We start from the raw sequence: 24,865 nt of genomic DNA on the forward strand, positions 1-24,865 counted from the left end.
GTATAACGAGACTATAAGTCAACAGCCTTCGGTGAAAACTCAATGACTTTTTTTACCTCTCGGATTCAACAATCTGACCATAAATTTCTACGGTTTCACAACTGCCACTGGATTTTGCATGGTCTTCACAGATTGTACTTTTTATAAACCACAGAGGAAACTAAACAAACTTATTTCACATAACCTTGTGCCAACAATGTGAAAAGGAGGCCTTAAGTGTATCTAAATTTACTAATTAACCATTCCCCCTATCGTGCATATTTTCCTTTATTTGGATGCTAAATTGCTTACACATGTAATGGGATATTTCGGTCCACACAACATACATATAAACCTCTCGTCCAATAAAATATACTGCCAGCAGATTTCTAGATTTTGCCTACAGCTGCAAACTACACATTGTGGTGTAGGAGAGAATCTGGCTGCTGACTGAACCTGAACATCTGCATACAGAAGATATTCATGCTCACATCTTTCAATAGTACAAAAAAAGTTGAGTTACTGGTAGCAATTTATAGGAAGGTATGTATTTGATCCTGAAGATGTGTGCTTTCATATTTGAACAGTTACAACGTAAATGTCAGTGACAAGACACATTTCTGACCTGAATTTAAATACAAGTCACATTCTTGACGAAGACAAACATCTTAAACCAGCCTAAGCAGGGTTGCTAGTCTCCCAGCCTGGTCAGACCAGTTTGCTGACTAGTTTTAGAGGGGATTTGGGCACTGTTCAACTGATCAGGCTTGGAAACCTGCTTAAACCAGCTAAAACCAGCACACAAGCTTAAATTGGTTTCTGTCAGCTTAAACATTTAATTTCACTGTTAATTTCACACTTTCAATACTTGGCATTCTCTCAGTCTCTGTAGCAACTTTACGAAACAAAGCTATGAAACTAAATTCCTTCACCAAAACAGTGTAAACAGGTTTATTTATTCATTCCTCCTGTCAGCAGAAAGAGAAAGTGCTGCGTGGGCAGTGCCTCAGGCAGATGTCCGCTTTGGTTTTTGTCTGACCCACTTGTACACGGTTTCCTCGAGGCTGACAAGGTTAAGAAGCTACCGGCAAATGCCACTGCCTCCATCTAGAACAGCACAGCAGGTCATTAACATTTCTCTGGTAGGAACTTAGTGGAGAATATTAGCTTCCTCTGACTGATCTGCCTTTGGGGGGTTAGCTCACCCAGATCCCACTACCAGGACTAAACTGTGAATTTCAAAGTTCCCCGGTGTACATCAATCAGCTCTGGGACCCTGGGAAGCCAGTACAATTCAAGAAAAAAAAAAGTTAAGCTTTTCGTTGAGCTTTCTGTATATAGTTGGCTTTCTGTCAGGACTCCAAAGTCTTTGTAGCTTGTATTTATCTAAATATGTCTTTGGAGTAAATCACAAAACTGTCTAGCTTTTTGAAACCGGCTGAGCGCAGCCCTATTTTGGAAGACGCTTGGCTGGATTCAGAGAGGGTTCATTTCTCTGAAAACAATCAGTAGGCCACTTCTGAAAGCCCTGAGCCAGAGCTCTATGGTTTATGTACTTGGGGCATGTTGAATTATTAGCCAGCTATTGTGGGTAGACAAAACTTGCATTGCTTTACACAGCAATATAATGACATGGAGTTACAGTATTATCCCTTATTACTTGAAAATCACCATTTATACAGCAGCAGAACCCAACTGCTTGTTTTTATTACAGCTTTTCCGGACCCAAATTTTTGAAGGAATAGTTCACCCAAAAATGAAAATTCTGTCATTATTTACACACCCTCATGTCAGTTCTGGCTAGTCATTATAATGAAAGTGAATGAGGGCTGGGACTGTCAAGCTACACAATGACACACAAAAAAAAGCAGTTCTGAATCATGCACTATATTTCCAGTCTTCTAAAGACACAATAGTTATGAGGAAGAACATACTGAAACTACATCCTTGCTCTCGATTTATGAGCATTTAAGAGAGTTAATGAGAGAAATAGTGATTTAAGGATTTTTTATTCAAATCTTTTCAAAGAATTAGTTCACGTTCCAAAACTGAATCATTCAGTCAGTGAGTTTGTCAAACTTTGTCAAACTGTCAAAAAAGTTTTTTGTTTTGGGTCTCAATGGTTACCAGCCCACTGGAAAGGAAGATTTGTAGTGAATAAATGTCAATTGGTTTGTCACACAAAGCGTTTGAATATAGCGCATATTGTCCTTTTATGCCGTTTCGCTGACTTTTTATGGTTTAAAAGCAGTTGTCATTCTTTATAAAGTGCAACCAGCGCGTTCTACAAATAATTCTCCTTTTGTGATCCACAAGAGAAAGAATATCATACAAGTTTAGAATGATGTTCCAAGGTAAAGCTGCAGAGTCCAGTGTAAATAAGTCATTAACCAATCACTTAACTGTGCCGTAAAATGTCATTACAAGGCTTTAAAAGCACAGTACATTTTGCAAAACAACTGCAATTATTTTAAATCATGCTATGGAGAGTTCATTAAGGGAACCGATGAGCTAAATGGCTTCAGAGAGGCTGCAGACTTCAGGAGTCATGTTTGAGATTCAGTCTGGAGCTGAAAGATGGTTTGTGTTTGCAAGGCTGAGGAGGCCAAACCGCCCAAAACACGCGGGGAGAAAACTTGATGTGTGGGAGAGCGATTTGTTTCTGATAAATAAAAGAAAACAAACGCTCAAAAGGAACATAAACCTGTCAGGGAAAGGAGAAAAACAAAAGACGTAATTCGTGACGCAAAAACTAGGGAGGGTAAAATCCAACCTCGACACTCCAATCAGGCAAACTCGAGATTCAATCAATCTATGTAGTTATAAAAGGCCATCGCCGCTGGTTGGTGGTCATTTCATGCTGGCTAACTGCTCGTCTCTGCCGGGATAATTGTACCCGGAAGATTAAAGAGGGAAAGTTTCAAATTGGCTGAGGGGAAGGGGACATAAGACAAGATGATGCATTCTGCTTTCCTATTCCTCTTAATGCACCAATCACATGCAACCTGAGCTTTGGGTAATGGCAGGGAGTGACTGAGTCTCATGGGTATCACTGACTGAAATATCCTACATTACCAGCGCAGAGGCCTGTCTCAGAAAAGGAACTGAAGTTAATATAGGGGCCCATTTAGCTGCACCATTAATAAATAGGAGCAGGCATATTCGTGACTGCCTTCTAATTCGTCATTCGCTTTTCATTATTTGGTTTCAGCGGCTAGACAGAAAGCCTTCTAAGAACAGGGCAAGGGTGGAAGAACATCTAGAAACCTGACAAACCCCCCGATAAAGAGTGTATAAGTACGCTTGCATTGAGTATGAGGTACATTTCTGAGTCCACACAGTGAAATCTGTAACTGTAACCACAATCTTTCCAGGCTGCAGAGAGTGCTGCTGACCACAAATGGCCTCCGGCAGTCATTACCGCACACGTCTCAGCAGGGCTTTTCCCCCACGACCCACAGACCGGTCTTTCTCTGATTTCGTCGGCCAACGGCTACCATCCTCTCTTTTCCCTTCCTTATTCATCCGCAATGGCCCCTGCTCCCATTTCATTCCACTCCGTCCTCAGTCTTACTCAGCGTTAAAACTTGCTCCTTACCTTTCCCTGACCCCTGTCAGTGTTCCCAGTCCTGCTGGCCACGGTCGGCCCCAGCCTCGCTCCGCCTAACCCTTCCCGCGTGCGACACGGTCGGCTTGCTTTCCCCAGCTGGCCGGGCTTGAAGTTTTTTTAATGGGAAGGTTACGGGTGAGGCCGTTCATATCGCACTAACATCAACCAGCGTAATGAACCCTGACAAGGCAAGGTTACAAGCCCTGCCATAAACCGCTCCCGCCCTAAACAACTTTCATTAGGCGTACTCCGGTTTACATTTAGAAAATGTTAAAACAAGAGGGAGCAAACATGCTGTACTTTAGATTTGCTGTTGGAAAGGAGAATAATATGTCCTAAGTCCACTGACAGTTCCTCAGTGGATAAAAATACTAATTTTCTAATAAGTTTCTAATATCATTAATGTATTCATGTTTTCATGAAACTAATGACGCAAGATATGTTTATCATTATCATTTTATTTTTATGAAGACAAACTTTATTTTATTATTGTTATCAGCCATGATCGATTATAAAATAATTATTAGTTTGTCGGTATCAGTCAGAATATTAACACTGGTGTATTCTTCCATGAAACGGCAGGAATTGGTGTGGAAATTAGACTGTAATTTCCAATGCTAGTCCTCATAATGCCTTTTAAAATGCATGTTCTATGAGTTGGCTGTAAAAAAGATTTGTAGTCTTGACTGCTGTGACCAACCATGTGCCATACAGTATATCAGCAAATGTACTGTAGTAGCTTGTGAATGACGAGAAAAAACACTTGTGTGTTGTAATATTTCAAACCAGGGAAACTATTACATAAAATGCTTCAAATGCCAGCATCAGGGCCAACCAATCTAATCTTCTCTGCCTCATGGAAACATTTGAGGACCACAAAGCTGCTTGCAGAACTTAATGGTGCTGTAGAGTGACTACCGTGTCACAATCATAAACAATTATACAATTATAAACACTTGTAAAGCTTAACCTTTGCTCCGGCACGGGCCTGACCTGATCGCACTAGTTTCATTGATGACTGTAAATTCATAAATGAAGTATTCCCCGACTGCTAAGCCAAAACATGTCCCTGATTCAAAGCAGAGCAGGAAAATATTCAGAATAAGAATGTCGTTTATCCAAGAAAAATATTCCCTCCAGCACACCTTCTCCTCTCCATAAAGAGCACGGGGAGAGGTTGTGTCACATTAAGCTTGGCTGGGACTCCTGGTCCATCTGAAAGAATCACATCTGGACGGGCTGAAGGAATAACACAGAATATCCCTGCACTGACAGCATCCTTTAAACAGTGTTTGGGAAAGTCAAATATTTAAGCAAGATCCTTTCCAGTACAATGATCAAAATTCAAACAGTGGGAAGTTTGACCGCAAGCTTTTCCAGGCACGGATATCAAAGGGAAGCGATGACTTACAGGCGGCCCAACTTGGGTGTGGATTGGAACAGCAGCTCCGGCAGGACCTGCAGCCGGTTCCGGTTCAGGCGGCTGTGAGGAAGAGAGGACAGGGGAAGGGCAAGAGTTAGTGTGGTCAAAACGTCAGGAGGTAAGAAACGAAACGTAAGACACTGTGAGAATGACCTTATGCAGAGCACAGATCAGTGGGTATGTGTTTGCGTAGTTAGATTATCCAAGGCAAAAAGAGAGAGCGAAAACCAAACAAAGACGGAAAGGTTGTTTGACTTGCACATCGACATGCAGGCAACTGAATACCTAGATGGATGAGACAACAAGGCAAACACAAACGACACACGGACAGACCAATCCATCTTTCTGATTGAAGAAACAAGCCGGGTCAGCAAGGATGAGCAACATCACGACAGGCCAATAGCTACATCCTGGGGTCAGGAGTCACATCTGTGCAGGGGCTGATGGGAAATAAATGTACTTCCTCTGAAGATGGCCTAGGTTATCTCCAGTAGTGCTCTTTAAAGGCTATTATCACTCACATGAGCCTGGCCAGACGGACTGTGGGATTTGGTATGACCCTTATCACAGGAGTATGGGTTTTGATGATAGGATTCAGGGTCATGGAGCAAACCAAAGGTATGTGGAGGAGGAACATTACTTTTTCTTTTTTTCTTTTTGAGAATCTACAACCTCTATGACTTGGTTCCTTGCTGTAGTCTTCAAGTAGACTCATTCTACAAGCGAAGAGTTGACTTTCTCTCAGGCCGTGTGTCCACCAAAGCGCTTTTAGCTAGCTGAAAATGGCAGGCACTCTGCTGCAAACGCCTAGCTGTGGGCGCTTAAAGGGTAACTCAACCCCTGGTCAGAGCCTGACTCCAACCACTGGCAATATTTGAAAAATGCTGGAAAAGTGGGCAGAGCCCAGCGGAGGGGGGCGTGCACCTGAGACCCGCATCTCTCTGTAGGCAAGGGCGTGGTGAGCTGGTACTTGCTTACGTCACGCAGTACCACAACATCCAATAGGAAAATTCAACTGCAGTGGCCACAGTTCAACCTGAAGAGGGCAGCAATCAGACGTTTTTACACCATATATTGTAGAATTAAAACACTTTATACCCAAATGTCAAAAAATGTACTTGAAACAATGAACAGCATTAATAAAGCCCCAGTCTTACGGATCACTTACGCAAAAAATGGACAGTGATGAGCATTGCGTTTTCCCCATAGTTGAACATTCTTCAACTCTCTGCGACCGGTAGAAAACGCACAGCGCTCAGAGCTCAGTGTGAAATTCATAGACGCTCAGCTCCTTGTCACGCTGCTGGAGTTTTAAAAACGTGGTGGTCCTATGGCGTTAATTGTAAAAATATGCTAGCCTCGGGAAAAACCGCTTTGGTGGACACACGGCCTTAGTGAGCCTTAACAGACAAATTCACAGCAACCATCATTCTGTCTGACTTGTGTGGTATCTTACAATTGTGTTACACAAATCTGTGGGACAGTGACTACTGTAGAATTCTATCAATTTATTTAAAAATACATTGAAACTGCAATTCACAAATTCAAGTACCTTAACGTACATTTTGTATGACGAGCATGTCTTTGTCTCAAATTTTTGATCAAATAAATGCAGCCTTGGTGAGCAAGAAACTTTCAAACACATAAAAACTAAAATTACCAACCCCAAACCTTTGAACGGTAGAGTTTTAAAAAAGATGTGTAGACTCACATGTATTCAAGGTGTAAGTAAAATATGTAACTTTTTCACTTGATGGTTACACCACCACATAACATCATAAAAAAAAAAATCTTAAAAAGTATGTAAAAATGTATGTTTATTTTCTGACTGTTTCGGAGACAAATGTCGTAAATAAAAAATAAAAAAAGTTTACTTTTTTTTACCATATAAAACAAACAAGAAATACAAAGAGTACATTTCTAAGAACTTGGCACGTGTTTCAAATGAGACTTTTAAAATATTCCTTTTCTTTATCGTGGATACTCTTATTTGTCATTGACCTTAGTTTGAGGGATCAATGGGAGTGGTTACCTCAAAACTTGACCCTTGGTAAACCATGGATTATAAACTTTATCTATTTTTTAGCACCAAAGTCACAACATACTGCATGAAAACTTTTCTGTTCTTTCTGTTTCTGTATCAGTAATTCTAAAGCACTTGCTCTCATAGTGGGGTCAAGCTATTTATATGTCTGCTGGGTTACAACAACAACAACAAAAAGTCACACTCGAGTGTCAGATGGAGGGAATGCATGTGGACACACTGGCCGTCTCACCGCCGAGAGTGGGTCATTGAGTTAAGTGCTGTGAAATTCCAAATGCGAGTGATACATTGAGGAATGTAGTTCATAAGACCCAGATAAACCAGACCCACAAAACCACCACAGAGACAGATTCTTCAGAGGTGGTAAACAAACTGACAAACTTCGGTTCTCTTCATGATGGTTGCTGATTTTGACGTACGTTCATCTCTAACACGTGGCAGCAGCTGCCAACAGACTCGGTTAAACACCGACAGACCCATGCAAACATTTAGAAGGAATGAAACGTACTGAGACATTCACACATAAACAAACTCAAGGATGCTAACACAGGCAAGCCACAGTCCAGACATTCTTTGACCTTGTCCAACTGCAGTAATAGCTAGCATGTTTGGTCTGACCCAATGGTCAATTTCACTGGCAAGTGTTAAGATTCTCACCAGAAAAGAGCAAATGGCTGCGCTCCAGATGTCAGGGGGCAAACAAGCACGTAAACCCACTGGACTTAAAAAAAGGAAAGATATGGAGGTCACCTCCAAATTCTCAAAGTTCCTTTCGCGTTTGTGAAGATTTTTCAGATTAAAACCGACAAGGTCAATGTGTTGCTCATAAACAGCTACACATTATTTTGTCCAAAACACACATACAGAAACATGTGGAATATGTATCATGACAGCATGTGAGTTCAATCATTTCCTCTATTTTTATACTTACATTCTCTCAAGCTGTCGGAGTTCCAGAAATGCTCCTCTTTCGATCACACTTATTTGATTGTTCTCCAGATGTCTGTGGGGGAAAAAAAGAACTTAATTATCCAATCAACTCCAGCGATTCAACTTCAACTGACATTGATTAGCCTCCCAGAGTGATTGAAATGACAGTTGAAAGAGGACTAGACTTCACAACAGTGACTGATAAGCAAACTGCCTTTTTCTCATGAAAACCAGAGCAGATTTTTCTCTGATTTTATGAAGTGTGCGGTTGCCTCAGCAGACCCTCATTCGTGTTCAGCATGCCTGTGACAACGTTCCGGAGGGTATTTTCAGAGCTCTCCTCTACTCTGAAGACTTTGTCATATTTCAGGGGCCTTACAATTTTCCAGATGCATTACAAAGACAGCACATCTCCATGGCTATTTCTTGTTTATATTTGAGTCTCTTTGAATTAGAACTAACACGCAGACACACGCATAGAACGCACACAGCCACTAAATTATATTCGGCACTGGATAATACAAGCAATCCCCCAAAAAGAGAGACAATCCCCCGAAGCGAAAGACATCCTAAAGTGTCTCTAAAGTGGACTTCCGCTTTCTGGGCTTATGAATGATGTTTTTAAAGAAAATGTTTAGACACGCAACTGTTTTTACAGCCATAATCCATGTTTTGTCATATCATTCTGTCAGGAAAAGATGAGACACTTGGCTAAGGCCTTTTTATGAATACCTCAGCTTTAGGGCATGATCCAGCATGGTGAGGCCAAAAACACAAGCGATTGATTTATTCGTAATAATTGCATTCTTTGTTGATAACAAACATATCATATAGTCTGCGTCTAACATAAATCTAAGTCTGAGTAACAATCTGCCTCATTCTTACAAATAGGGGATCAACCCCACCATGGTTTATGTATTGGCATTAAACGTAATCCCTTTCGATCCTGACCAGATGGGTTTTGGTGTGTGCTGAAGAATAATAACAGGTTTTTTTTTTTTTTTTTCATTTTTCAGCATCTCTCCCTGTTTCTGTTCTTTGTCTTTCTCATCTTTATAGAAATGTTTTGAAGTTTTGCATGGAAACATATGGGACACAGGCAAACACCTATGCTTTCACAGGGGCTGACAAGGAGAATAGAAGACCTCTCAACTGAAAGGGTGAAGCAAGACACATGGTATTGCTGGAATAGTCTTTGTTATTCTTGCCTTAAGCATTAACCAAGTGCTGGTTTATAGGCAGGTCTCAGGTCAGTGCAGATGGCGCATCCCTGAGGACTTTAAAATGGAAACGTTCTATGACCCAAGGTAAGGTCAATCTTAAATTTCAAAATTTAACTATTGTTCATTTATTATGAACAATTTACTTCATAATCAAATCAAAGTCAAATGGTGTAACCAACATGTAGACTCGTGTGGGGAAAAAACAAGAGAAATTATATCAAAGGACAAATTGCAGTGCAGCTGGCACTTCTCTGGGGAATTTCGAGTGGGAAAGTCTAAGTGCCCATCTTGTGCTATTTTAAAGGTTCCTAATTTTGTTTTGGAGGTCTCCTACAATATGTTTATATGCATCAAAGGACAAAAAAGACTTTTATTTTCTCATAATATACATTGCACATCACCTCATTTGACACCACTGATTCGAAACAAAAGATTCGCAAAAGTTTCGTAGCTCCATGAAGCCGTGTTTCGAAATCACCCATCACTACTCGACCCTGTGCCCGTACTTGACTACGAATACTTTTGTCTAAGTGTCGCCCATCACCTGTTTGCTTGCTTGTAGTGTTATTATTCATAAAGCTGCAAATAGATAGATCTAAACCCCAGTCCTTCATTCAGATATGCATCACAATAGGGGAGAAAAGACTATCACAACCTCGTTTCATGATGACTTTAAAATATCAGATTATTTGACGAAATTATGACAAGGCAAGGTTAGTTCAGGTTGTAAAATGTCATGCGGAGAGAACCCCCGAAAACCTTTTGATATCTAAAAAAAAAAAAATTCTGATATTTGTACAGTACTTTTAAATTATCTTGAAAAATACATTTAAAATCTTTTTTTGAAAACAATAAATTATAGTGCAGCTAACACTTCTCTGAGGACTTTCACGTGGGAAAATAATAAGTCACAGGGTGAATGTCGTGCATGAAGACTGCATAGGTAAGATTGGAGGCTTGTCCTGCGCCATCATACGGTGTCTTCAAGAGAGATAAGGGGGTGTCGAGGCTGTTCACGGGTCCCAGGGAGAGGCTGCTTTTGGGACATGGCTTGGCCATTAATCACAAACCACCTTAAACTGCCTCTGTGCAGCCCGCCAGCCACTGCCTCTGCTTACGACTGCTCTCTTGGGCGTTTATTTTACTCCTCTTTTTTTCACTTGTTTATTTTTATATCCATTCCTCTCTTTTTACGGGCTCTCATTCAGGAAGATAACAGCACAGAGAAATACATGATTACAGTCATTAAAGTGCAAGAACACTTTCTCTAGAGGAACCCAACTCGCTAGATCACGACTGACCTGCGCCTCTACTAGCAGCCGTCCCATCATTTTTTTTTATTTTAAAAGTTCGTGTTTCTGGTATGGAATATATTGTTACATATTCTTCAAACTCAAGAACAAGTTTGAAGATTGACTGCATCTAAGGCAATGACTTCATGCGAGGTTCAGTCAAAGGGTCATGTTAAACGTGTCAGATTTACTCAGCTTAAGTGTCAGTTTGTTTTATTATGACTTGTGCCGTAATCCTCCCGGCTTTCAGCCTCGAAACCTTTGATGGCTTTGACTGTAAAGACAACACGGAAGAGGAAGGGCACTTGGGAGTTTTAAGGATTTCAAGGAAGGATTAACCATAAGAGCGAAAAATACAGAGTGACATCTTACAGCACGCGTAGGTTCTTGAGGCCAGAGAAGTCCACTTTGGTGATCCGGGTGATGTTATTCCTGTCTAGATCCCTGGAAAGAGAAAAAGGGGGGGGGACGAAAAAAAAAAGTTAAAAGCTTTTTATTTCACTTATGCTTTCAAACATGATTTTTCAAGTCTCAGCTCACAGCAGAGTCAGTAAACAGAGAATTTAAATACAGAGGCTCCCTGGCAGAGCCTCAACGGCCCCCGACTCGCACCAGATGCCCGCGGGGCAACGCTGTTCAAAGCTGGCGTCTGCCAGCGAGCATTAGTGCCATGCTGCGGGTTACTGAGTCTGAGAGGCCGACATCAGCTCCGCCACTCTGCCTCGCATTCACTGCGCTGGAGGCGACTCACTTTCAGCATGCTGCTATTGTACTGCCTCGACTCTAAACGTTCCCATACACACACACACATGACGCACATGGCTCGGGATCACGTAAGCGTACACCTGCCCTTTTCTCTTCTGTCGTGTCTGTACAATAACTGTATACAATGCAATTATTTTCTTTCAATGCGTTTATCTGCTTTTTCTTTTCCATGCAAAAAAAAAAAAAAAAGACAACTAAAGGCTGAAAAAAAAATGGCAGTGGAATGATATTTTGTTCTGTATGTAAGCAAAGCGAATGAAATGTGGGAATAAACTGCTTGAGAGAGACAGATTGCATGGAAACATTTTTGTTTGGAAAACGTCTCTTCTTGCATCTGAGTGAATTATATATTACCAAACTAAGTATTTTTCCACTCTAGTCAATATCTTATACTTTTCCCAGACTGTTACTTTATCAGTTGTTTCAAGCGTGTCTAAAATTGTATACATTTACTGAAATGAGTATACATGCCTATGGATACAAACTGACTTCCTCTGTGGGACGCTGTTTACCACTCCGCCACACTGAAAAGATTACCGTTGAGAAATATACAGTGACATATGATGACACACGCATACACTTACACACTAACATCAGGCCGTCTCAGTGTGCTTCTCATAATATACATAAACATTTATAAATCTGATTTAAAGGCATATTGGATTTCAAAAGATTCCCCCAGAACCACGAAACGCACATCAAGCAGACTAATATGAGCCATATAGGAAACATATTACAGGGGACAGGCCATTTACAGACCATGGAGTCCATAACATGATCCTCTTCTAGATGGCAGCAGCATTTTTGGGCATCAAATGAGTGTAGAAAAAGGATGCGGTCTAGGTAGGCAGCACACTTGGTTTAGAAACAAGCCCTAATCTGCTTTGAAAACCAAACATGACAGAATCTTTCATTTACATTTATCCGACACTTTTATCCAAAGCGACTTACAATTGCTATATATGTCAGAGGTCGCACTCCTCTGGAGCAACTAGGGTTAAGAGTCTTGCTCAGGGACACATTGGTGTCTCACAGTGGATTTGAACCCAGGTCTCTCACACCAAAGGCATGTGTCTTATCCACTGCGCCATCACCACCCTAGGCTGCAAGTAACCTTTCACACTTACTTGCAGCATAAAGATAAAGACATGTAAATTATCAGAATTTAAAAAAAATAAAATTGTCCCAACTGTCCTAGAGTTGTCTAAACAACTGCTAATTATGCATGTTATGGGTTTGAGAGTTCCCAGCATGCACTGCAGCATAAATAAATGATGTGATTACTGTAATAGGATTATTGCTTTACTGTTTGCTGATTTTATTTATCCTGTTGTTGTTTTTTATCGTGTTCTGTTGTGTGGTAATGTAAAGAGCTTATTTCACTTAACAGGGTTGATGATTATCATCGTTCTTGAGGTAGTTTACCATTCGAAAGTTTAGTATGATTGTTTTTCTTAAAGAAATATTAATTATTCAGGACATGAGCAAACATCATAGCAAAGATGTTTATATTGTTAGAAAATATTTCTTTTTCAAATAGGCTAAGTGATGTTCTTTTGAACATTCATCAAAGATTACTGAAAAAAGTATCAGAGTTTCCACAAAAAATATAAAGCAGCACAAATGTTTTCAACAGTAGCTGCGTTTACATGGACACTTATAATCGGATTGACGGCTCAATCGGACTAAAAACCCTTCATGTAAACACCTTAATCGATCCGATTGAAATTTCGATCGGATTGAAAGGGGTGGTTTACTCCTTTTGTAATCCGATCGAGAGAACATGTAAACACTTGATCGGATTGAAAACCGAAACTAAAAGGACTGCGCATGTGCAATGACGTTGAAATAGCGTAATGACGTATGACGCACGGAACGAGCTGTTCTTCCTGTTGAATAAAGTGAATATAAATGAGTGTTCTGTTATTAAAAAATTCTCATTTCACTCAACGTCCCGACAACGTCCCACCAGTGCTTGTTTCAGATTATCATCCATGGACGACTGGTTTTGGGCGCGGGGTTTTACTGCGTGACATATAAGCAGCACGGCAAAACGGTTCATGCTCATCGTCTCCAAATCATGACAAGAGACGGATAAATATTAAGTCTGCTGTTTAAAACAAATAAAGAACCAATAGAGGAGAATAGTTATGCGCGAACAGCGGCATATTCGTGCAGTGTGCGCATGTCAAAAAATCAATTCCGATTTGAATCTTGTGACATATAAACGCGCACATCAACCCGATTACTTTATTTATCGTTCATGTAAACACCATGTTCGGATTCATCAATCGGATTGATTTCATTCCGATTGAACCATGTAAACGCAGCTGATAATAATAAGAAATGTTCCTTAAGCCTCAAATCAGCATATTCAAATGATTTCTGAAGGATCATGTGACACTGAAGACTGGAGTAATGATGCTAATAATTCAGCTCTGCCATCACAGGATTAAATTACATTTGAAACTATATTCAAATAGAATAATATTGTACAATATTACAGATTTTTTTAGTTTTAGTCAAATAAATGAAGCCCTGGTGAGCATAAGAGACTTCTTTCAAAAACATTTTAGAAACTTGCCAACCCCAAACTTTTGAACAGCACTGAATATGATTTAAGTGTTGAGGTCTATTTGCATATGAAGATATTGTATATTAAAGACTGCATATTTATTTGCAAATAGTTAATGAGTCTCCCCCTGACTCAATGGACTAGTTAGAGCTGTTCACAGCTTTTATAAAGCTTGAACATTTTAGTTCCCATTCCTTTGAATAATGTATCTTTGTTTTAATGCAGTTGAACTCGAAAATCTTAATGCATCATGTTTCCTTGATTTTCTTAACTTCTCAATAATTCTATACATACAGTGTAATTCCCAGTCTCTCCACGTCACTCTCTTTCTGTTTTCACGTCCTAATCTCCAAGTAGCTCTCCCTTCTTTTTCTCATCTCGTATCCTCTCACCTGCTTGCAATGTAATCCCACTAATAACATTTCCTCCTCTCCCGATCCTTCACTTCAATCCTCACCGTGTCAGTTTTTTTTACAGTTCGTGTAAAAAGCCTGGGGAGCAAACTAAGTCCTACTTCCTCTAGATACTCAATCAAACCTCCGGTCACACTGACAAGGTGGAGTTCACAGATATGGCAGCCCCCTACTGGCTATTGTTTGTTTTAATTTGTTGAGGGGATAAGGTGCCCATTCAAACGGCAGGTGTTCTGCTCTAACAATGCGCCCCCCTCGGGGTCCCACCCCACCCACGCATGCTGTTAGACCACTCAACCCGACTCGTCCAGGTCATAAGCTGACAGACCGCTCTGGTAAAATGTGCTTTTCAGAACGAAACCGGACAAAGAGAAGAATCTTTGCGATTTTGGCTGGAGGTTATTTTGACTGTGCATTAGAGACTGGGAATTTGTGGGAACACTGTAGGCCTATGTATAGAATTATTGAGAGGTTAAGAAAATCAAGGAAACATGATGCATTAAGATTTTGGAGTTCAACTCAGATACCTTCAATAATGTTTTTGTTTTTTTAATGCAATTTTAAAGGAATGGGGACTAAAATGTTCAAGCTTTATAAAGGCTGTGAACAGCTCTAACTAGTCCATTGAGTCAGAGGGAGACCTCATCACAACCGATCAGTCTTAACTCATTAACTATTTGCAAATAAAAATGCAGTCTTTAAAGCTGCCGTCGGCAACATTTTTTTGATCATATTCAGTGAAATCGACACTATAATCCGACAGAACAACATAAATAAAGTGGTTTTAGAAAAAAACCCGAGCTTCTAACTCCACCTGGAGCGTGTTATTTGTTTTGCAAAAATCCACAGCTCCCGGATCATCGGGTCCAATCAGCGCAGGGGGGTGTGAGATCTGACTGTCAATCACAGATCGGCACACGCCACCCCTCGCGCACGTTACAATCACATGCACACGCCTGAAGGTCGCGCAGTAACGAAGAGTGATGGCGGAAAATCAAGTAAGCTCATTTAGAGTATAAATGACGTTAGCAATCGCAATCTATCGGTAGATTAGCCAGGACAGCATACCTCCAAATAATCCATGGTGTTGATGGATGCTGATGAGACGGGCGCGTTCACTGAAAATCTGGTGCACACGCACTGACGCGCATGAACTCGGTGGGAAGGTATTCGTTGATAGTGGGGGAGGGGCATGAGAGTTGTAAACATTCAAAATTTTGCCTAAGTCCACTCAATCTGCCAGACTTGCCGACTGCAGCTTTAATATACAATATCTTCATATGCAAATATTGCAACACCCCAGGCGACCAAGGTACCCTAAGACCTCAAAGTCACGGAAGAAAAATGTGCATGAAAACAAACGTTTTTGGGTTTTTTCTGTTCCCATACGATACCCTGCCTCTCAATGTGTTTCCTGTCGTAATCTTCTGCTATTTTCCTCAAAGCCACGCTAGTCTAGTCCTCAAAAGCTGATAGGTATGCTCCATTTCCTCTTGAATGCTGCTTCTCATCGCTGTTTGGAATCATGAATGAGTTTTTCCTTTCAGACCTCTGGTTTGGACGCCTTAGATGTCTTAGAGAGGGTCCCACTTATCTATACTAACACATTAATATTCTCCTCATAAGATGCACAAGTTATTATCAGAACAGATAGACGATACATCAAAAGAGCAAATTATGTTTCTCATGTCTATTGATTAATTACAACTAAACGCCTTGAGATAAGCACAGATAAAGACCACACAAGATTATGCTTGTCCTGTGCATTTGAATGAACAAGTTCACTGTCATAACTGTCAATGGAACACTTTAATTTCTGCAACCTATTATCTCTTTATTAAATGACTGTTTTAATTAACATTTCTCCTTCACTGAAGTAATTCACTAAGGCATCCATGTGACACTGAAAATTAGAAAGCAGATGCTAAAGGATAGACACAGATAGGGATATTTTAATAACTTTCATGTAACAGCGTGTAATTATTTTGTGCATTTCAAACAGGTAGATGCCTCATTACCTCCTCCTCACTCTCCCATAACAGAGCACTTTCCTTTTCTCAGTTTCTCTGGACGTTCTTCGCCGAAACGCTTGTTCGTTTGCACTTGTGCGAGGTGAAATGGGTGGGGGGTTATTACCGCTCTTTCATCTCCCATGAGCCATGCAGTCAGCCGCCATGTGGCAACCACACATCTCCACTGGACACAAGCAGGCCTGTCCCAGAGTTCCTAAGTGCACCTCCTGACATATTACTACCACCTCAAAAGCTCTTAACGATTCCATATTCCTTGAAACCGTCACAGGGTTCCATATACAACTTTTTAATTTTTTACAGACAAATCTCTGAATGTTAGAAAACCACAAAAATGTAATCTCTTATTCCTGATTACCTAGCATGACTAGTGATGATTGTTTATTGACTTTGGACAATCTGTCTTAGGACATATTGGATTTGGGGGTTGGACACGGGGATAAAGGCCAACTCATCACTGGAGTTTCAGGATGAAGGCAGTGAAAATGAAGAAGCCAATGCGTCTTTGAATTCCTCTGCATTGTTTATGCACAATGTTGGCCGTTTCCATCTCAGGAAGAGTTTCATTCAGTAAATATTTTCATTACAGTCATGTCTGGATACATTCTCCACTGAAGGACTCTCACTTCACACTAAGCAGAGCGGACAAAAATGAATTATTTCATATTCCTTTTTTGAACGTTTGCCCCCTGGATGGTTTATTTTCAAACCCTGACAGCTAATAGCGCACACGGCCTGGTTTTCTTTCACAGTATATGAGTTCTTAAATTACTAGAGTAACGCTTGGCTGAGAGGTGACAAGGGCATCTTCAACACTTCTGTGTGAAAGTCAATATGACAGCCAGGCTACAAAAGGCTCATCAATAACACAAGTCTCATCTTGGACTCCAGGGGTAACCAAGGATACCCCCCCCCCCCCCCCCCCCCCCCCACACACACACACACACACACACACACACACCACCACCACCACCATCTTTCCAAAGATGTCATTACCAGGAACAGCAGTCAAAAATGAGGGTCCCGACGAGCGTCCCCATATCTAACAAAAGTCTCTGTGCCAGGCCACCATGGGTTTATTTATTTGGCTTTATTTGGCTCTACTTCCAATTGTGTTGCTTGTATAAATTTATCCAAAAAAGGCTGTTGTTTTTCTCCCATCGTAACTGACGTTTTATTTTGAAGTCGTTACTTCCTAAGCGAAAGTAGCTAGATTTCAGTCAAGCTATATAGCTACACCACAAGCCACAAATGAAATATAGCAAACTACTGTGAATGTGAATCTATGTGAAAGACAATATCTTTTTTGACATATATCATATCACCAGGGCTTGACATTAACTTTTTTGCCCACCAGCCACTGTGGCTAGTGGTTTACCAAAGTTACAAGCCACAATTTTGACATTTATACCATGAGGAAAAACTGCCATATAGCCTAGATATTTTATTAATATTATCTCATAATTTGGCAGCAGGTATATTAGGCTGCTGTCACTTTAATACCTGAAGCACAGATCCATTACACTGTTACACATGCGTTTTCTGTTTATGTTTACTTAGAACATAACTGACTTTGTTTATGAGTATATTTGCCAAAACCGACATCTTGACACTATTTTGTGTGTATTTGACTTTTTAAGCCCAATAAGCAGCGAAAAAGAACTCAATTTAGTACTGAGGCGGGTTTGCTGCCACTGCTGAAATCCACATGGATGTGGTGGGTTGGCGGGTGTTAATGTCAAGCCCTGCATATCAGATAATATATCTGGAAGCAATTAACAGCAATAAACATACATTTAAACTAAATAACCAATAAAGTTAGAAAAATCATATTTTACATACATAAATGAACAGCAGCATTTAACTAAATACTACATGGAGCAAACGGGGTGTAAAATGTCTAGGGACTCAAATAAATGTCACACTACATCACTATTTGTCTGAGCTTGTTACTACAAAAGTTGTCACACTTCTGAAAATTCAGTTAATGGCATAACTACTTTTCCACCCCAACAGTTCATTAGAGTCACATCCGCTTTCTTTCTGCGTACCAAAAGCCTAGTAAAATCCTGATCAAATCATTCCGAAATTCTGGTTTGATTCTTTTGTTTACTGGTTGCTAGCTGCAACCCAGTGTTTGAGTCTGTGAAACTTACATCACAGTAACAAAATCATAAAACCACACACGGTTTTATTCATATTTGTTAGCTTAGGATAAACACTGTCACTTCTAGCTACACTCAGCTATAACTAACAAGATGTGCTGATGAGAATAACGAAGCCCTAGTGTTGCGTTGGTGACAAAGCCCGCAAAACAAGAGCCCTTGTAAACCCGAAATGGCCCGGAGGCGTGCACATTATCAAATCCAGCCTTCCATGACACAAGCTTGGAAGATTCACAGACGTCCGGGACATTCGGAGTGACCTCTTCGAGACGTTTGTGACAAGGGGTCTTCTGGCTCCCAGACTCACCAAAGACAGCATTAAGCTTTGATGCACTGCCTGAAATGAGGCACATTAAATATTTTCCGTACATGAAAACATAAAGGTTGGGTGGCGAATCGCTTCCTTGAGTCTTTGCCCACAATCAGTGCCAGCAGCTGTCTGGCAGACTCCAGTGTGTGAACGCTCACTGAGCGAGAGACTTCACATATGCTCCTCATATGCCCACTGAGGTCAGCAGGGCACCGGAGACCACAAACCCACCTCCTGACTCGCTCCAACACCAACACAACAAACACACACACTATCCCGCTGACTGACTCACTGCGATAATAAAAAAACCTGACATGCAGCATAAGCAAATGCTGATAAACGGATATGCGATCTAGGGTGGAGCTACCAGTTGGGAAAGCAGGAGTTGGCGGTTTCACACCGAAACTTCATTAAGAGACCCAGAGTGTAATGAGAGGAAGGGAATGCTGCCATTCTCTATCCTGATCCAGTAGACCAAACACGCTACGCCATCCACAAAGTGCCACATTGTTCCTGAAGTGTTAACTGCGAGAGGGCCTAAGACTCCGGCGGAGAGAATTTGCTATTAAACGCTACTAAGTGTGTGCGTAACTGGTGCAAATTAAAGCGAGAGAGATGAAAGAGCGAGAGAGTGTGTGTGTGTGTGTGTGAGAGAGAGTGACTGAAAGGGGATATTACAGTTGCAACAGGAGCTACTAATGAGCGCAAAATCATATGAGCTGTCAAAGAGAGAAAAGCCTTTCAAATAAATGCACATTTATTAGAGGGAAATGTGCCTGAACTCTGGAATTGTGGGTAACTAGGCCTTGCTTAGGGCAGAGGTGCAGTCATTACAGTTAAATCAACACTCCAGGGTGCTCGGGGAAACCTGGTGGCGTGTTAATCGTACCCAGGAGACATGGAGACGTGTCCTCCTGGACTTTGAGTCCTTAAAACTGCTACATGTATGTTACAGATGCCGTAGCTTGGTGCACGTTTTGGATGATTTGCTTGGTTTTCGATTAATAAAAGCATACTATAAGAATATGCAAAGTCATTAAACAAATACTTTGAACACCGTGAATGACTTACATCTGTCTCTAGTTTAAGCAAGACGCAACCTGACATGGTATATTTTCAAACAAATCCAATATACCGCAGGTCATGACCCTTATTTATTTTTCTCTCCACATGAAAAATTCCACTGAAAAGACCTTTAGAGGTTAAAGGTTGGAAGGTTCAACCAGACCTCTGGCTAGTGAACAGACTGGATGCCTTTACTATCAAATTAAAAAAACAAAATATTATATTATAGCAGATGGTTATGATATTTAAAGAACTGTCATGGCTTATCATGACAGAAGTGCCACAGGTGGAAACAGGGAAATTAAGGATATTTTTTCAGTGAAAATCACCAGTGGTTAGAAGTAATCTAAACACATAAGAGAGTCGGTCTTCAGCTGCAGTGCGCCCCTCAACGGACTTGTGGTTCCTCAACTTCCCCAACTAATACAGCCAAGATACATACACACACTCACACCATATGGCCATTAATCATGTTAATGTTTGTGTAAACTCATTATCCTGGATGAAAGAATCAGATGCAATGCTGTTCAACATTCAGATGTGGACACATATGAAGAGCAGTTAATATCTCAACACTCATTAAAAACAATCTGAATCGAATTAATGAAATGTGATTTTACTCGACTCCAAACTCTTCAAACACTCACATTAATGCACTGAACTGTGAACTCATGCATTTGACAGTTATATACTGAATTACTGCTAAATTAAACCAAACAGTACTTTAAAATTAAGTAAATTCCAAGTGAATTCCTTACTGATATTAATATATATATTAGGGGTGTAACAATATATCGTGCCACAATATATCGCAATACAAAAATGCAACAATACGTATCGTGGATAGTGACAATATGTATCGTGGATAGTTCCCCCAAAATAAAAATTACTGAGTTTTAGTGTCAGTACTACATTAAACTATACATAATGTTGATTATAATGTATATTAATGCAATGGAGGAATATGTGTGGGTCCTGATAATGCCAAATGTCTGATGTTACCAGTAAAAAGTCCTACATTATTTTAAATATATCTAGTCAGTGACGGAGTGCAAGCATATTAGTCTACAATAATTCTGTATTTTCAGCTTCAGAATCATGAATATTTTTATTCTGGTGTCACCATTGTCCTTTGGTTACAAGCACCAAGTCCATCCTATTCATTTAAACCCACAATGTAATATCAAAGTTAGCATTTTAATCAACAGTACATTTTTTGTTAACATTTTATCATATGTCTTGGAGTATCGCAATAATATCGTATCGTGAGTTCAGTATCGTGATATTTATCGAATCGTGACATGAGGGTATCGTTACACCCCCAATATATATATATATATATATATATAAAGACCATGCTTTAAATCTGTATTTGACTCTAAGAACTAAACTGACCTTCTTTAAATACTATCAACAGTGTTTAAAGAGGATCACAACTGCCTGATCAATTGAGCAAAGATAACATTATAAGTATCATGTTATTTGGTTTTATCAACTTCAGACATCTTAATAAGAAAAACTATAGTAACATTTTGCAATAGTGCCCTATTACACAAAATACAGTGTATTAACCCATTTAATCCAACTGGTAGCATAAATATACAGATGTGTTAGAGTTGTCAAGGAAAAATCTTGATTTCATGTGAACACTTTTTTCATGCCTGGTTAAAAAGTCACATGACATGACCAGAGCTGTTTCATTCCTGTTTGTCCATCTGAGAGATGATGTATTTTAAAGAGCCTATTGATGTATTATTAAACCGATGTAGCCTACTGATTGATTATTTAATTGTATATTTCAAAGTATAAATGCAAGGAAAAGAAATATGCATTTATTCTTGAATTAGCATTGCTTTTTCTGCAGTTCCTTTTAAAAATCCTTGCAACAGAGAAAATTTGATATATGGAATTATGGAAACAATTTTCATTTAGAAATTTCAGAATTAATTACAAAGAAACGGCAAGTAACACAAGTTTGGAAGTGAAGGACTGAAATAGTACTTTCTTGTGAAATGTCCTACTATAATCTTTGTTTTATTTGCAACTTAAACCTTTTAGTAAATTAAACATTTTAGTAAAAGGCATGCAGTTGTGTCACTGGTCTCCAGGGAGTAATACTAGGTTTAGCCTACTTATAGCTGCAAAACAACTTGCACTTATTATTTTTGCATGTTAATTAATACATTGTCATTAATAGCCTACCATTCAATATGTGTAAATAGACACTACAAGTCATCAGTTCAAAAAATTCAAGCCAAAAAAAAAGATGCATCTCCCATTACATATAATCGAGACGTTGTCACGAGAGTTACGCGCCACTGTCATTATGTTATCGGTGTTCAAATAACGCGATAAGAGGCGTACTTACAGCCTCTCGGCATTCCTCGGGATTCCCCTGGGCACCGTCCTGAAGCCTTGACCCTGACAATCCACATGAGAGCCCGAACAACTGCACTTATGCGGGCATCCATTGACAGCAGAGCACAGCAGCCCGCACAGCACAGCCACTGTCCCCCAAAACTGCACCCACCGCATCATATATATCCTCTGAGGCTGATAGCAGTCTAATAACAATAGAACAAAATTCAAAAACAATAAAAGTACGCAAGCAAACTAATGCGTAGGCTATATGAAAAAAAAAAAAAAAAATGTATCCGCGTCTTGTCCACAGAAAATTAAGTCCCGCGGGGGAAAAAACAAGTAGAACGAGGGAAAAACTTAACGGTGAGCTATAGTTACAACTTTAAAAACTTCTCGAAATACACAGAAAAAAAGCGTTCCTCATTCAAACGTAAAGTTGCATCTGTCTCTCCACACCACTGAAACATACAGATGCGCATCAAAAGTTAGAAAAGCACATCGCTGGCTAGGAAAAGCCCATCAAAAGTCCGCAAAATCATTCAGAATGTCCAAAGTGATTCCTTCTCATCCTTCACCAATTCCGCTTTTTTGGGGTCCAGCATGCAAATCTTCATTGATAGTGATAGAGGGACTTCAGCGGAGCTCGTACCTATTTGATTTCCAGCCCCCAAACTCTGCGCTCCACACTCCTACTGGCTCATCTACGTGATGTCATTCAGGGATAGGTTTGGGGTCTCGACTCGAGAAGTTGTTGGGACTGCTTCAAATAACTCAGCCCACACCAAATGCTCGTTAACTTTGAGTGGAAGAACACAAAGTTATGAATTAGTAACCGCAGTTCAAAAAGGACAAGACACTGTTTTCAGCTGCATTCTGAAATGACAAAGCGAGAAATCCTCCTAAAACATGAAAACAAGATACGATTTTATATTGCGAAAAGCCTAGGCTATTCACCAGGAAAGGTTAAAGTGAGTTACTGGACAGTAATAACTTAGTGAAGTGATTATAAAAAAAAAGAATTAAAAAAGGAATTAATTAATAACTACATAGCCTAACCAATAAACAATTCTTTTAACTGAGAAATGGTTATTATGCTATTTATAGCACTGTATTCAACTAGGCTATACCATGCAATGATTGAGAGATTCAGATACTTTTTGTATAGATAATTTGAGTTCTGACACTCTTGAGATATTTTACTTTTTTTCATGGTTTTTGGTGCCCATTTTGCAGTCGTAGTGCCCCCATCTGGTGAGAAACTTCATTTTACTAAATTTAAATTCCTTCCTCACTATGAGAAACCACTGGTTTTACCTGAGAAGTTTAGTATGGTTATGGAGTTTAATTTGGCTCAAGTTTGCTTTATTGTTCAATCAACAAAAAAAAAAAAGATTAAGAACATTCAGGTATACATTTTTGTCTGACAAGGCAAGTTACTTTAGCAAGTTACTAAATATTTTCCTCTAGTCAAAAAAAGACAACAAATGTCTAGATATAGGTAGTACTGTAAAAAGAAAAAAAAGTTACTGCCTTAAATTTTTAAGTACAATCAACTTGGATGTTTAAGTCATTTCAACTTAAATTACATTAAACTGACTTATTGAGTTGAATCTTGTATAACTTGAAAAGTTGAAAATTGCTCAACTTATTTTGATGAGTTAAAGCAATGTAAAAAAATGTGTTGCCATAACTTATTAATCATATAATTTTTTACAGTGTAATGCACCTCACTTTGCTTTCAGGATAAATCAGTTAGGTAAATTAATCTGGTATATATGAGTTGAAAAGTATTCTTTATACATGTTAAACAAGTATTCTTTAAAAATACTCTTAAAGGATCTGAGCACAGTGTTTAACCGATGAAACTACTGAGTGAAGCTTTAAGCGTGTGAAGTTAAGCTGCAAAACATGTGCTTTACACTTCCTTTAATGCACACACACATGGCCGTGAGTCCATAAATCTATGATTTGTGTCAATAAGGGTGATGTGCCAGATTTACAGACTGCTTTATTCTATTCGCTTGTTCACGTCAGGAGTGAGGAATGTCCAGAGAGCTTCCACCTGTGGAATACTGTGGAGAATGAGCGTGATAAGGAGAGCAATACTCTACATGTGTTGAGCTGTCTGTCAGCTCTTCTAGGGTCAGGCCTTCAAGTAAAAAACTCTTACCCACACAGTGACCCCCAAACAGCTGTGTTGCACTCTTGAGCACGATCAGACTATACGGCAGCAGAAGCATCTCTGTTTTACGTACTCAAATGTATGTCTTCATTAAGGAGAAGGGTATTGTGTCATTTTCTTTTTATTCTCTGCGGTCATGAGAGAGGAACTGGACTACAGGCAGGATGCTTGTGCGCTTGGAGAGCTTGAGAAAAATAACAGCTGCCCTTAGGCTGAACATACAAAGTCATAATGCGTTTAAAAACTGAGCGCATGACATTACAAATAAGACGAAGTGAGTAAGAAAATAGGTTGTGACTTATATTTTAATCATAACTTGGCTGCGCAGAAAAAAAAGTTGAAATAAGTGAAAAGGTTAGTCATCAAATTGAATTGACCTACGTTTTCATTGAACTACACATAGCAATAAAAAATGCACTATAAATGTCAAAACAAAGGGTCTTATTTGTAAAATGATACAAGTTTTGTGAGTTAAGGCCGGACAGTTGACATTAAACT

General features: G+C 39.7%; 1 protein-coding gene across 1 annotated transcript in view; it reads right to left on the minus strand.

The window, feature by feature from the left end:
* slit3 (slit homolog 3 (Drosophila)) overlaps positions 1–22,475 on the minus strand; it is a 199,225-nt gene extending 176,750 nt beyond the window's left edge. The window contains exons 1-4 of the mRNA XM_056250333.1: positions 22,193–22,475; positions 10,874–10,945; positions 7,988–8,059; positions 5,001–5,072 (exon numbers count right to left, since the gene is read on the minus strand). Coding sequence (XP_056106308.1) covers positions 5,001–5,072; positions 7,988–8,059; positions 10,874–10,945; positions 22,193–22,362 — 386 coding nt within the window. The 5' untranslated portion in view covers positions 22,363–22,475. The remainder of the gene's footprint in view (positions 1–5,000; positions 5,073–7,987; positions 8,060–10,873; positions 10,946–22,192) is intronic.
* Between the last annotated feature and the right edge of the window lie 2,390 nt (positions 22,476–24,865).

Source organism: Rhinichthys klamathensis, unplaced genomic scaffold (genome assembly GCF_029890125.1).
Source record: "Rhinichthys klamathensis goyatoka isolate OS25496 unplaced genomic scaffold, OSU_Roscu_1.1 h1tg000068l_1, whole genome shotgun sequence".
NCBI lineage: Eukaryota > Metazoa > Chordata > Actinopteri > Cypriniformes > Leuciscidae > Rhinichthys > Rhinichthys klamathensis.